General features: G+C 44.1%; 1 protein-coding gene across 1 annotated transcript in view; it reads right to left on the reverse strand.

The window, feature by feature from the left end:
* Positions 1 to 4,534: 4,534 nt before the first annotated feature.
* LOC147731495 (gap junction beta-5 protein-like) overlaps positions 4,535 to 15,535 on the reverse strand; it is a 64,804-nt gene continuing 53,803 nt past the window's right edge. Inside the window, exon 2 of the mRNA XM_086956546.1 lies at positions 4,535 to 8,677. Coding sequence (XP_086812672.1) covers positions 7,850 to 8,644 — 795 coding nt within the window. The 5' untranslated portion in view covers positions 8,645 to 8,677 and the 3' untranslated portion in view covers positions 4,535 to 7,849. The remainder of the gene's footprint in view (positions 8,678 to 15,535) is intronic.

Raw genomic sequence — 15,535 nt, forward strand, 5'->3', positions numbered from 1 at the left:
TTCTTTCTAGACAACATGTGTCCAGATTCTAAAGAAGCATTGCAGATTTTATTTACCACTGGATTAATTGCCTGAGCTATAGACAATAGCACTTAAACTGGGCATAGATCGGATGGGGAGCCCGACTTCAGGCCTTTGATGCTAGATAGGGAGTTTTCCAGAGACAGCGGTGGGAACTTCTGTAGTGAGCGAACAACTACTAACTCAGACTCCATAGAGGTACTTAACCATGTTTCGCCGGCCTTGGATGAATCAACTCTCAAATTTTCCTTGATAATTCTGATCTTTTCATGAAAAAAAGTAGCAATTACTATAGGTCAATCCGCAGTGGCTGAAGCAACTTCATCTCCCCGGCCGGGTTTGTAAAGGTTTTTACAATTCTGAAAAGCTCTTTACTTTTAGATTTGGACGATTCTATATTGCTGGTAAAATAGTATTTTTGGGTCTCATAAGTTTATTATAGGGGTCTTTAAGTGATTGTTTATATTCTCTCTTGGCCACAGGATCGTAGTATATGATGCCCAGTTTTGTGTACAATGGTAATGTGCTCCCAGAACTCTGGAGGTAAAAGGCTCAATTTTCCACAAGTGAAGCCAGATACAATCATAGGATACCCTCGTTTGGAATAAAGCCCTACTACCGAGTGGTTATACAGAGGTAGTATTACAGATTTAGGAGCGTATTACCACCCCATAACCAGCCATTATGTGAATGATTGTGAGAGGAGGAGGATTAATTGCCAGATCTGCCGACATTGGAGCTGGAGAACCAGGTTCGATAGTCTTGGCGTTGGCTCAACATCCTTTGAACCTGGGCAAATCACCTAATCTCCTGTGCCTACCAAAAATGAATATGTCATTGTGTTACATAACTGGTTCTAATGTAAAGCGCAGCAATACCTTCGGATTGAGTTCCTACTATATAAAAGGGCAACAAATAAAATAGGGCATGGAATGGAAAAGAACATGGAGGACCTGGAATTCCCAGTTCGATGAATGCATGATTGGAAATTGTGTAATGTTGTAGTTATATAAAAGATGCGTCATTTCTACCAGGCACAACGTCACTTGAGGCTAAGCATGGGCGAATTTTGCGAATCTCGCGTTCGCGAATTTTGCGGATTTGCGAACTCGCAATCCGCAAAATCCGCGAATTCTCGCGAATTTGCGGATTTTTTTTTTTGTGTTTGCGCGGGTTTCTGCCAGTTCGCGAGGGTTTTTTACAATGTCGCAAATTGCGAACTTACCTGTCGGGTCGCAAGTTTCGCGAACTTGTTGTTTCTACGTGTCCAGCCTGTTTGGGACACTCTTCTTCATCACTGCCACTCTCTGTCACCACTGCCACTCTCTGACTACTCATGCCACCCTCTGGCCCACCCATGCCACCCTCTGTTTCATCACAGCACCCTCTGGTTGTCCAGTCAGTGTACATTATTGTGGCAACGCAAGCACACCTTCCCTGCCTCAAGTGACCTGAATTAATTTGGGGCTGATTAATGTGTCACAGAATATTTTTTTAGCTGGCACCTGCTTCCTTAGTGCTTCCTGATTAGTGATCTTTTGCACTTGCTAAGTGCTTTCATTGTTGCAAAATTAGTTACAACACCTGCCCTGCCCCAACTGACAATAATGCATTAGGGGCTGATTAATGGATTTGAACTTCCAGCCTGGCTCCTGCTTGTCTCCCTTAGCTGTAATTCAGGACCTTTGTGGCATATGTGTAACTATTCTGAGGTTCAGAGCAGGGTCACATAATAGTTTCAACTGGCAACTGAACTCTGGAGGGGCCCCTCAGGAAGCACTACAGGAAATGGCTACTAATGATGAGCCTGAACTTTTGAACCTGGTAAGTAGTTACTTTCAGTTTTGCTAAGATCGTATTTCTGCAATTTTGCACTTATTCGCGGGGCGCGAACTCACGCGAACAATGCGAACAGTGCGAGCAAAATCCGCTGCTCGCGGATTTGCGGATTTTGCGGGAGATTCGCGAATTTACCGAAAATCCGCAAAATCCGCGAGCGAAACGGATTTTCCGCCCATGGTTACTTGAGGCTTCAAGTGCCCTATGCACTCTTCACTGTGTGGTTCTAATCATACTTTACTTTAGTGCTAGCTGTGAAGCCGAAGTGCATTATATGGTCTGGGCCGTTTGCATACTATAGGGATGTTACTTACTTTGTATAAATCCAAATGTCAGATTTGTGATGTATTGCCCCAGGGAACCCAGCCCTGTATCTGTCATTTAATACTTTGATAGATCACTCTGTGCTATACTTAGACATTTATTTACAAGACCCCCTTTGACAGTAGGCCTACATATTTAAGTACATTTTCACAGGGCACATAAAATCAACCATAGTATGCTAATTCTCATGTGCCCAAGAGATACACTTGTACTAGTGAGATACCCACCCTCCTTCCACTCCACTGTCAGGGAAGGACTCATCAAACTTCCCTCAATGGCGGTCTCTACCTGCAGGGTCCTACACCTATTCTAACGAGTGAACAATAAGCAGTAGAAAACGACCTGTCGGGCAAGTAGATATGGGGATAGTTGTGCCTAGGGTCTCTCCTGGTTCAACCTAGGAGTTAACCAATGCTAATATCTATGAACTGTAACTTTTAAAAGCAAAGGTGAGAAGCTGTGGCTGCGGGACTAAAAGTTTGCGCCCCTACTTGTAGGTGTGCTCTCTCCTGGAACTTAATAGTTCACTAATATGGTTGTAATGCCTTAGTGGTTGGTGACCTGGTATACATCACTCACTTTTTCTCATCAAGGAAAAGTGGGTCTGACAACTTCTTTACATAGTGCGCAGTTCCATGCCAGGTGGTGACTACTTGCAAGACACAGATGACCTCAGGGAATCTGCATGCAGGTGCCTAAACGAAGACTTGTGACTGCCTGGTTCTCAGTGTCAGACTGGAAGCCCAGGAGTAGCCTGGGTTCACCTCTGACACCCATGCCTGGCATTAGACAAAAGAGCCCCCCCATGACTGCCCAGGGGACAGCACCCATGAGCTTCTCTTTACTGTCCTAGAGCCCTGCTCTCGTCCTGACTCTTTCTCCTCAAATGCTCCAGTCTATCTCATTCAACCACCAACCAATCAGACCACAACACCCGCCCCAGGCACACAGGAACACATCGTCTCACTCGTTCTGGGGTCAGCCTTCCTTCCAGGAGTAGACACGTTGTTTGCTTTTCCCTGATCTTTACACATGCGAGTTGTCTGGTGCTCCACCAACCGGGTTCCTGTTGCAGTCCTCAAAACACTAACATATAATAGTCACATAAACTTTTATGGAAAGTAGTATATTATACATAAAGGCTAAAGTACCCTCTATAATACATTATAAGAGCATTGCAATTCACCATGTAGTTCTGTGCCCATATAAGTGAACTCGGCGGAGTTCCTTTGTAATGTCATCGAAGTCCTATAGCGTGCAGCAGGGTCTGTTTCATTTCTTATAATACATGTGTCCACGTTCACTCTCCGCTCTTTCCCTATTAAAACATTGCAACAACACGACAATTATGTCTGCAGATTTATATGTGGAATCTGTATTGTGAAAATATACATCCTGATATGCAGCTTGGTTTGTTGCAAACATGTTTTCAGCCTCTTAAAAACAAAGTTGTGGATTGGAGAATTCTTGCCATTCTTTAGTAAACTCCAGGGGTGTGTTAAATAAACCAGCTGCCATGAATTTCTCCTTGTCAGCCAACGACTTTGGGCTGATTTAAGTTTAGGGAGGTGGAGTAATCTCTATCTCCATGACGGAGTACTTTACCCCTGCCATGGTGAAGGGATTCCACCCACCGTGCTTAGGAATGTCTGCTGTCCCTGGGGACATCTCTTGCATTTCCAGGAACTGCTGTCATGGCGGTACCTGGAAATGTATTGTAAGCTTGAAGAACGACTCCGTCAACACGATAAAGCAATACATAAAACTTACAGCATTTTTTTTATTTTCAATAATAATTTTAAAAAACGGCCCATCACCTTGGGAGCATTCTCCTATGGCATTGAGGTTATAAAACAAAATAAAATTGATGTGTGGGTTGCTGGAGCGGATAGGGGAAGTTGTGGGGGTGAAGCAAGGGGGGGGGTAGAGAAGCACATGGGCAAGAGAGAGCAATAAGGGGGAATTGCATACAAAGGAGATAGCTGGAAAGCACATGCCATCTCACAGAGTGCTTAAAAATAAAGAAAAAAGTAGTTGCCGAAAAATAAGCATAGGAAGCATGGAAGCCTGCTAATCAAAGAGTTGGTAAAGAGCCTAGGTTTCCTGGGAGGGACAAACACAAGATGAACATTTCCAATTTCCACTAGAAAGCAAGCAACTAAGAGGGAAAGTAAAGCCAACCAATGGTAATCAGTGGACAGGCTTCAAGAGCCTGCATGTTCTTTATACTCCTGCACAATGTCTTTCTCAACCAGACAGCTTACCCTGTCAGGTAGACTCGACTTAAAAAGAAGCTTGTCCCATTGCGTGGCTGATGTAACTTCAGGAAAAGGAAGCAGACTGTTAACCATTTATCACTAAATACTTTCTTTATTGTGAATTATCACCTCAATTGATGAATATGTGAAAGTGAAAAGAAGAAAACAATACACGGACTGCTGAAAAGAATAAGGGTCCGTTCAGGAAAGTCTAAATAATCCTTGGTATGGCCTAGGGTTTCTTGCCTTGTGCCCCTGTTTTATTAGATTCACATATCGCAGCCCACACGACTTACTAAAGAACAAGGGGGAATAATACCAAGGCAGGCGAAATGAAATTATCGCCGCTGTTGCGGTCATTTTCCGCCGCAAAGCGGCGATAATTTCGTCACCCTATTAGCAAGCTGTCGCTGACATCAGTTAGCGGCAGCTTTTAGGTGATAGCGAGCGGTTTGGGGCCCGCTTTGCATGTCAGCGATATTTATCGCTAATGACATGCAAAGTGGGCGTACCCAACCTGTTAGCGACTGAAAGCAGTCGCTAACATCGATATCGCCTATTATCAACGCAGGCGTAGCGCCAAAAAAATTCACGCTAAGCGTGAATATCGCTGAAAACGAACGCCTGCTCAGACCAGTCCTTAGCCTGTATATCCAATGGGAGGTGGATATTCAGGCTAAGTCCCTGTTAGCGATAATGCCTGAATATCGCTGGATTTCCAGCGATATTCACGCATTTCGCCCCTATCGCTGGATATTTTATCGCTTTGGAGATAAACGTTGCTAATAGCATGTTACCTCTGCAACAAAATCCGTCGATGCGCGGCGATAAAAAAAAATTTGCTAAGCTTATTTAGCGATAAATATCGCTAGTTGTTGATAATATGCCCCAAGGTTTCTTGATGTCTCCATGTCAATTCGGACACCTAATTTAACCCACTGTTTCACTTTGCAAACAGCTGCAAACTTGAGGTTAATCAAGTCAATTTAATTGATGCAAATATAGAATGCAACTCCAAGAATGATTTCTTATATGGAAGGCAGGATGGCATTTACTGTTGAATTGTGTTACACATTGTGCTTACATAGATTTACTTCCTTTGGTTTTACAGTTGTTATTCATCATACAATACAATACAATTAAACACTTGATAGTCTGTTCATTTTGTCACAAGCAGTGACAAAAATTGCTCCCTAAAACTGGTGCTCTATGAATGAGCATATAAAAGTGTGACAATGTAAACCTACATGTAGAAATACCTCTGAATAAGTTGTAAAAAATACACTTCACAATAATATTGACACTGTTACACATAGACTGAAGCAGCGAAGCTACTCATCACAAAACCTAAAAGAAATACTGCTATAAGAAATACTGCAGAATGACTGTAAACGAACGAGCTATGTGCTTGGGAACTAGTTGATAGTCCATGGATCTACACAACTGACTGAATTCAAAGAATGGACGTACGAGTATTTGTGTGACATGGAAAGACAGCCTATGTCAAACATGTGTCCTATGTGTTAAAAAAAAAAATACAAGACTATTCCTCAATTCCATCCTGGTAGGCCAAGTTGATCATTTTTAAAACGTGCTTTCAATATTCTCTGGAAGTTTGGAGCTCTATGCTGTGTGCTGTCATTTCCTTGCATAATGGTATAGCTGGGTGGAGGGACCATTAAAAAGAGGTGGCCTGAGTGGGCCACCCATAATTGTTGTGGGACCATCCCAGCTTATAATGCTTGGTTCAGAGGGAGGCTGCTGCGAGGAGGCCATTTAAAACCGGGAAGGGAGTTGGCTTGTGAATTCCTCTACCTCTCAATAAGTTATGGGCAGAACAAAACTAGTAAGCACTGCTTCCCTTCCTCCACCTGCCTATTAATATGCATTGTTGATACCCGAATGAGGTGTAGATTGTGAGCTAGTTGTTCATGCCTATCGGTTCGACCTACCAGCTCATTATTCTCTCTTAGTTCATCAATAATACGGGAGCTCTGGGTAAGCATTTGGACTGGGTTTGGCACTGGGCTGCCTTGGAAAATGCCCTTGCCATTTAGCACTCTTTTACAGCCAGGAGGACTAAATTGGGCGTTTTGATGGCTCGGCATAGGTTCCCTCTCTACAGCTGACTAGATGGGAGCAAAGACCTGGGCACAGACATAGAGCCTCTCAGTTGCCCGGTGTAGTCACATTGACGATGTTTAAAGATAACAAGTGTAATGAGGGCAGGGAAGGACTGTACTTCCAGCACTCCACAGAGGGAGCACCGAGGTAGTGCATAAAGCCATGGCAGAGGAAAATGCAGGGAACAGTAAACTAGGGCACAGTGGCAGTCGTCATACTCGCAGCAGAGAGGGGCAGCAAGAGTAGAGGTCAGAGAGGATTTCACTGAGTTATATGAGTAGAATCACCAAGGGGGGTTTGGAGGGTTGGCCAGGCAGAAGCCCTAGGTGAGGCAAGCGGACAGACAAAGAGGGATATGAACCAAGAAAGGTAAGATGTGGACTGCAGGTTCATAAATTGTACCTCTCAAATATTTGGCCTACAAATGACTGTGGTTGGTGAATATTCTTAAAAAGCCACATTAAAAATTGGAGGACAGAAGACACTACGAAAGGGGAGAACTGCAGTAGATGATAGTTTAGTTTGATGTTCTTACAAGCGGTCACAGTCTGAAAATATACACAACTGAATTTCCCATATATTCAGAGGTTACTAACAGCATAGGCGTATCCACTGAACGAGATGCATTTGATGCATCAAGGTGTATCCACACAGCAGTGCAGAGTAGCTCAGCTTCAATGCCCCTTAAAGTCTCTTGTACCTCTGCTGAGAGAGAGAGACAAATAAGACATCAGTTTCTGGCAGTCTACAATCATTGTTGTGCAATGGACACATGTTCTGGCAACGGGACCAGCACCATCAACTTTTTCAAAGAGGCCACTAGATTGCTGTCAAAATACTTTGACTTTATGGCCAAACATAAGTGAACCGGATGCAGAGTGGTGAAATGTTCTTGAACCCTCTGTGACATAATCACTTCCCTGCAAAAACATTATGACATGTCTCTATTTCGTATCTCTCGCGCTAGGCACAGTACTTTTTTTGAGCTACTTGATTTACTTCCAGTAGTTGGTCTTTGGATCATGGAACTTTTTTGACATCAAATTTTACAAGCTACATGATGGATATTGCATCTTTTCAAAGGTTTTGGATGATACCAAATGTCTGGCAAGATGGCTTGCATCTGCGCATAGTATCATTCACCAACACCGTCTGTGGATAACCAACAGGATCCCAACACACCATGAAGGTTCTCGTGGTCACAAAGCCATTATTTCAGTTCAATGTGTAGTGTAACCCAACCATGCTGGCTTTTTTCCTACATTATAGAGATATGTGGAATCCTATTTTGAGTTCTCAATTTCAATCGTGGGCGGCCTGCAGTCCATCCCATTGAAAATTGGCTGTCCTGACATAGTGTCTTCTTGTTTGACTTTCAGTTTTGAGTCCTCACCAGAGCTGATGGCTTCCTTATTGTACTTTTTGCTCACACATTCCCGACACCTCTTGACCACCAGGTAGGTCACTTCGCATAAGTTGAGAATGATGCATAGGACGGAGGTGGCAATCATGAAGAAGGTGAAGAGATTTTTCTCGGTGGATCGGGGTATGTAGCAGTCCACCGTATTGGGGCATGGTTGGAGAGTGCATTTCACCAGCCTTGGAAGGGTGTAGTTTTCATAGAGCATGTGAAAGACATATAGGAAGGCACTGTCCACAGAGGCTTTAAAAAGGAGGCTCAGGAGGTAGGTCCACCAGAGGCCCCCTCGCTTCTTACTGGTGTCGGCGTATAACTTTCTGTAGTCCTTTCCCAGCTTCTCTCTGGCCTTCCGCTCCTTGTCCTCCCTGTACGCCACATGCATGATCACCAGCAGAGAGGGGCAAGTGACGAAAATGAGCTGCAGGGCCCAGAGGCGCACATGGGACACAGGAAAATAGTGGTCATAGCAGACATTTCTGCAGCCGGGCTGGCGGGTGTCGCAGTCGAAGTCGCGCTGGTCTTCGCCCCAAACGCGGCCCACTGTTAGAAGGTAGACCAGTACGCGAAAGACGAAGACCACAGAAAGCCAGATGCGCCCAAAAGATGTTGAGTACTTGTTGGCTCCGCTCAAGAGGGCCTCGTACACTACCCAATTCATGGTAGCTTCAGACGTTGACTTCTAAAATTGAATCTGAAAGAAAACAATGAGAATACATTGAAAATAAACCACATTTTACAGTGTTTTATAATACATGAAAGCTTGCAATACATGTGTAAAAGCCTGTCTTTAAATTCCATATTACATTAAGTTGTGATATCTCTAGTCACATGTATTAATCAAAAGATGTAGCTGTTCAACTGTAATAAGTTATTACAGTTGATATGCGGGCCCAGTCCTTGCATGACGCAAGGACAATCCAAAGGCGACAGTAGGGATTTACAAAGCCATCAAGAGGTGATTTGCATGGTCTTGTGTGACTTTGTAAAGAAACGTAATGCAGCGCAGGGGCTTATAATGCATTGTGTTACATTTTAAAGTAGTAGGTTTTCCATGGGTAGAGCATGGGAGCTGCATTGTGAGAAACAGAGAGAGCAGAAATCAGCCATATCTAATAGGATATGGCATGCTTCTGCTCACCTCCTAGTGCACTGTGCCCTGCCTAGCGCCAAGGCAGGCACCTGTTCACCAAGGTGCAAGGGTGCCTGAGTTACATGCAAGATTGTTTTTGTTCCGGAAGGGATATCTTCCTCCACATAAACTTTTCAAAGAGGCATGTTCCTCTTTTGGGGTGTGAAGCAGAATGCATTACACAGAGTAAGAGGAAGTAACAAGGAGAAATATAGATGTTTCTCCAAGGTATGCCTCTATGTGATAGGTGAAAGATTTTGGTGCAATATCCATGCTACACACATGGAATGCCTACCACTATGAAAACGTAACGTAATGTAGCATAAGCTGCTGTTTTTCTTTACAAAGTCACGCAAGGTGGTGCAAATCACCCCTTGTGTGGCTTTGTAAACCTTACGCAAGCCTTTGCATTGCATCTCTGTCACCTGCACCTCCACCACGCAAGAACAACCCAAAGGCTTAGAAAATCTGTGCCCAAGGATTTAAGTTTGGGAGAAAGGTGATGGTACGACCATGTGCTATAAAAAATATAATACCTTCTGCTGTACATTAAAAGGATATTGTAAGTCAGCTCAGAATTACATATAAACAAACCCAGCCTCATTCATCCAAACGATCATGGAACTTCTTGGTGACTTGTAGTATCCTTACAATGTACTGTAGGGTGTACTTTACCTCATATAGTATAAAATATTCAAATGTGCAAACCTTGTATTTTCCTTTCACGAACCGAAATGTGTGTCAGGGTATTCATGAGAAGTGCTCAGCACCGACAGACTTAATGTTAATAAGATCGACTCTGTGGGCTCAGCCATCTTTGAGACTCTCTTTAAAGGTCATGATATTTTGGAGTAGGACAGCGATAGAGATTTGTTAAAGTTGGCTTCTCCTCTCATGGCTTAATAGGTGAAAGCTTCCAGATGCAGAAAAAGAGCATTTTTACTAACTATACCTGGGGAAGCAGATGGCCTGTGTCTGGAGGACTGAACTGCAAATAAGGGGGAGGAATAATAAGCAGAAAATGATTTCCTGCTAATTGAATAAGATACAAAAATATATAAGGAGTAACCATTTTACATTTGTAAGCATGTTTATCTACACAAAATAGAAATTAATTTAGCACACAAAATATGTCTGCCAGTTTTTAATCTCCATTTTGGAATTTTAGTGGTTCGAGTTCGAAAGTGTAAGCATTAGGTTCATGCTTACGTTTAGGGTCAGTATTATTTATTTATTTATTTATTTATTTTCTGACACTTATAGAGCGCGAACAATTACCCTTGGGTGTCTCGGCGCTAGACTGCAGTAATGTCATTCCTTAGAGGTGAGGATGCGGTGGATGTACTGTATTATTGGTTGAATAACCACGTCTTCAGATTTTTTCTGAACTGTAAAAGCGATGGACTGGCTTTGATGTGGTATGGTAGGGTGTTCCAGATTTTGGGGGCCGCAACTAAGAAGCGGCGGTCACCCCATGTGACTGTTCTGCTACGTGGGACCACTAATTGGTTAAGTGATGAAGATCGTAGCTTTCTGGCAGGACTGTAAGGTATTAGGTGATCTTTTAGGAAGCGAGGCCCCTGATCCTGCATTACCTTGTAGACTATGCACATCGCTTTAAACTTTATCCTGTTTTGGATAGACAACCAGTGGTAGGACCTCAGAGTATCTGAGATGGGTGCGAATTTTGGTTTTTTTGACAGCAGGCGTGCGGCGGCATTTTGTACCGTCTGCAACTTTTTTGTGACTCTGGATTGTGCATTCAGAAAGAGTCCGTTGCAGTAATCTAGTGAACTTAAAACCAATGACGTGACCAGGGTCTTAGCGGCCGTGTCAGGCAGAAAAGGCAAGATTTTCCTTATCATTCTGAGTTTAAAATGGGCCGTGGACGCTACCTTATTGGCATGAGCCATAAAGTTAAGCTGGTTGTCAAAGGTAACTCCTAGATTTCTCACCTTGGGGGTCGGACAAGGTGGGGTGCCAAATGCTGATGGCCACCAGGTAGTAGGCCACAATGGCGAGAGATTGCCAAAAATGACAACCTCCGTTTTCTCGGAGTTGAGCTTCAGGCAGTTTCCTGCCATCCACTCACCGATAGCTGTCATGCCTCTTTGGAACCGTTCTGCCACCTCCTGTCCGTCACCCTTGATGGCCAATACCAACTGTGTGTCGTCTGCGTATGAGGTTAGGCTCATCCCATGTGCTTTGATGACACTAGCAAGGTCCGACACATAGATGTTAAAAAGTGTCGGACTAAGGGATGAGCCTTGAGGGACCCCACACGGCAACGACAGTTTGGCAGATTGGAATGGTCCAAGAGTGACCTCCTGAGTTCTATTAGCCAAGAAGGAGGCAAGCAGGTTTCTCGCAGTGGAATGGATTCCCATTTTTTCGACACGGTCGACCAAGGTCTTATGGTCAACCGTGTCGAATGCTGCCGAGAGGTCCAAGAGTACCAGCAAAGCTGTCCCTCCTTGGTCCCTGATGAGTCTAATATCATCCGCTGCTTTGATGAGAGCAGTTTCGGTTCCATGATATTTACGGAACCCAAACTGGGTATCATCAAGCAGATTGTGTCTCTCTATATATTACGACAGCTGCTGGTTCATGGCTTTCTCTGTCAGTTTGGCCAAGAAAGGAAGACTTGCTATGGGCCGGTAATTTTTCAGATCATTCCTGTCGAGATTTGGTTTTTTAAGCAAAGGCTTAATCAATGTGTTTTTTAAAGAGTCTGGATAAGTCCCAGAGCTCAATATTATATTGCAAACGTGAGTGATAATGGGAGTAATTGTGTCTGAAACCATGGCTAACACCGAAGTGGGGCAAGGGTCCAATGCAGAGCCTGATTTAATGGACCTCAGTATGGTTTTAGTTTGATCGGTCGTTAAAGGTTTAAAACTCGTCATGGTATTACTCAGAACTGTCTGCGAGAGAGGGGCAGCGGTAGTATTAGGTTCCAAGGTGAAAGCTTGGTATATATTATTCACCTTTGTGAAGAAGAACTCAGACAGGGCATCACATAATGATTGTGATGGGGGGGGGTTTAAGTCTGGTGTGTTACCCGATAGGGTTTTAGCTATGTTATACAGCTGTTTGCTGGAATTTTTGGCATGTTCTATATGCAGAGAGAAGAAGTGCTTCTTTGCTGTCGTGATCATAGTTTTATAAGTGGCTAGAGCTTCTTTATATTTATTCTTGCTTTCACTGTCGTAAGTTCGTCGCCAATACCTTTCCCTGTTTCTTGTTAATTGCTTCTGTATTTTTAGCTCTTCTGTGTACCATTGAGCAGTCGGCGTACTTCTATTTCTTGAGTGGGATTTAGTGGGTGCCAGTTGAGACGTGGCATCACTCAGCCATTCGTGAAATTGAGAAGTAGAAATACAGGGGTCGTTAGATAGTTCAGGTTTAGTATTATTTAGGAGTATATTTAGGTTGTTGTAATTTATGTCCTTCCACGCCTTGAAAGTGCCTGGCTTGGGGTGGGAAGTGTTCTTCCTAAACGGATCTTTAATGGTCAGCCTACTGAAGATGGCCGAGTGGTCGGTCCACGTCATGGGAAGAATCTCGGTCACCTGAAGGTCTTCCACATTCGTAAATATGCCATCTAGCGTATGTCCTGCCTGATGGGTAGGGGCCGTGACCAATTGCTTAAGACCTATAATTTCTAAGTCAGATGTAAGGGTGATAGTATCTCTATCATTATTTTGTTCAAGATAAAAATTAAAATCGCCCATTACAGTAATGGACTCATCTGTGGCTATTGATTCTATTAAGGTGCTTAAGTTTGTTAGAAAGCTGCTCTAGCCCCAGGAGGTCGGTAGAGGAGCACTCCCTTGAAACTAAAAGACGGTGTGAATTTTATATTAAAATGTAGAGCTTCGCATGACATGGCAGGGATAGGGGATGTGCGGACCTCAAAATGGTCTTTCACTATAATAGCCAGGCCACTGCCTCTGTTTTTCTCTCTATCCTGCCTATAAACATTATAGCCAGGTGGAACTGCCGTGACCAAGTCGGGAGCAGATGCCTCGTCCATCCACGTTTCCGTAATAGACAGGGCATCTAATTTGTAGTCGATGATGAGATCGGCTATCTCTTGGCAGTGTTTGCCAAGAGAGCGCGCATTGATTAGGGCCATGGTGATGTGCTTCTCCTTAAGCTGCTTAGAGACCTGAGTGTGGGAGATGCCGTTGTTAAAGGGGACGATGGTATCACAATGAGAGCACTTTATATTGGTGCCCGTGGGAGTATGTGTCAGGTCAAATTTGGTACAACGGGAGGTATGGGTTGGGCGAAGCCTCAGCAGAGTACTCCGTTTGTACAGGGTGGGCCGAGCAGGGGTCGTGGCCCTGGGCCCGGTCCCGGCGCGGACCGGCTCGCCTTTGGCGCGCCTTCGGCGCGCCGCCGGCGCGCCCGCTGCGCCCGCCCGCTGCGCGGACGGGTGGGCCTGCTGCTTTTATCCATTACAGAGCAAGGTGGGAGGAGGGTGGGAGGAGCGATCACCTGGGCAGGCAGCCTTGCCCTACCCAAGATGGCGGCCAAAGTGGCTGTAGTCGATATCAGCGCCTAAAGACAGCAGCGCTGAGAGGGGAGATCCAAAAAGGTCTTGGGCGAAGCAATCTCGCTCCAAGAAAGGTATTTTAACAATTTAAAATCGACCTATTAAAATTTCTACAAGTTTTAAAAAACGGGTTATTTCTCATTCAATAACTCACGTTTTACAGTAGTGTTGCACAAGAAAGTGCAGAGCTCCCCCGGCTTCCGCCTCAAGGGTTGAAAAATGCAGACCAGAAGGGTGGAGGGAGGAGTCCTTAAATGTCCTGGGAGGGCGGGAGGAGCGATCACCTGGGCAGGCAGCCTTGCCCTACCCAAGATGGCGGCCAAAGTGGCTGTAGTCGATCTCAGCGCCTAAAGACAGCAGCGCTGAGAGGGGAGATCCAAAAAGGTCTTGGGCGAAGCAATCTCGCTCCAAGAAAGGTATTTTAACAATTTAAAATCGACCTTTAAAATTTCTACAAGTGCGGTGCTAATTATTCTTTGTATCAGATCTACGCTGCTGTAGAGCATTTTCCCAATTCTGGAATTCTTTGAAACGCATCTTGATGATTTTAATACGAAGTTCTTGAAATTACCTTTCACATATATATGTAATCATTTTTAGTTAGAAGCCTATCAGACAGCACAGCTATCTGGCTTGCTAACAACATCTTGGGGACATTTAGAAAGCTTACCAGGGAATGCATTCCACTGTTGCTTACCATTGGCTTTGTGGTTTGTAATTCACATGTGCTTGCTTTCTATTTGCTGGCTTTGTTTATTTTTAGGCTGCCCAGCTTGAATTCTTCCCCTCTCTGGCCTAAATCGTATTTACTGTATACTTCCAACAGTACTGGATTTATGTAAATAGGTTTTAATTCTTGTTCTTATCTTGTCACATTTGCTGTGCAGTCAAAGACAGAGATAAATGTCAGGCTTTGGCTTCCAGGGAGCTTGGGGTTTACTTTTCTTTCTCTGACTTCAAAGTGGGAGGATTTATTTGGCAATCATGCTGGCTACTGAGGGTATTCTGATTGAGAGGCTGTAGGATGATATTATTTTCTAGCACACAACAAAATTGTCTGTAAATGCACTGCACAGATATTTCAGAATACATCCAAATTAGGACATCAATAATTGAGCAAATGGTTGGGTAATTCTGAAGTGTGGAGGTAACAAATATTTTACTACGATCAAAACAAATCAATACACTAGTTGATAACATTTCCACACATTATCGTTTGTGTGCTGTATACTTTTATCAGTAAAACTATACGTCTATACAGATCCTATGGTCATTTCAATTGAAAATGTGTTTTCTGTAGTGCCGGTATGCTACCACACCATGCATACTCTAGCTTAACCTACACCACTCTACACCATTGTGCACTATGTCACTGCACTCTACAACACTTTACCTCGCACCACTCTACACTGCAGTGCTGCTCTTTGGACTATACTCTGCACCCATGTACTCAACACCACTGTCCTTTATGCCAGTTCACTCCACACAATGCACCGCTAGCCACTGCACTCTATATCACTGTACCCTATGCCACTCTACACTGCAAGACTGCACTCTGTGCCACTGAACTCAACACCACCCTACTCTGCACCACTGCACTCTGTGCCACTGCACTCTATGCCAATGCACCTGACCCTGAACCCCTCAACTCTACGTCACTCTACTGCATTCTACGCCAATGCACTTTATGCCACTACACTCTTCATCACTCCACTTTACATGACTCTATTCTATTCTGCACCACAGCACTCAACTCCACTGGACTCTACACCACTCTACACCACTGTGCTCTTCACTTATCGACTCTACACCTCTGCACTACTCCACTCTAACCGGCACCACTCCTCTCTATGCCACTG

This window comes from Lissotriton vulgaris, chromosome 2_1 (genome assembly GCF_964263255.1).
Source record: "Lissotriton vulgaris chromosome 2_1, aLisVul1.2, whole genome shotgun sequence".
Classification (NCBI taxonomy): Eukaryota; Metazoa; Chordata; class Amphibia; order Caudata; family Salamandridae; genus Lissotriton; species Lissotriton vulgaris.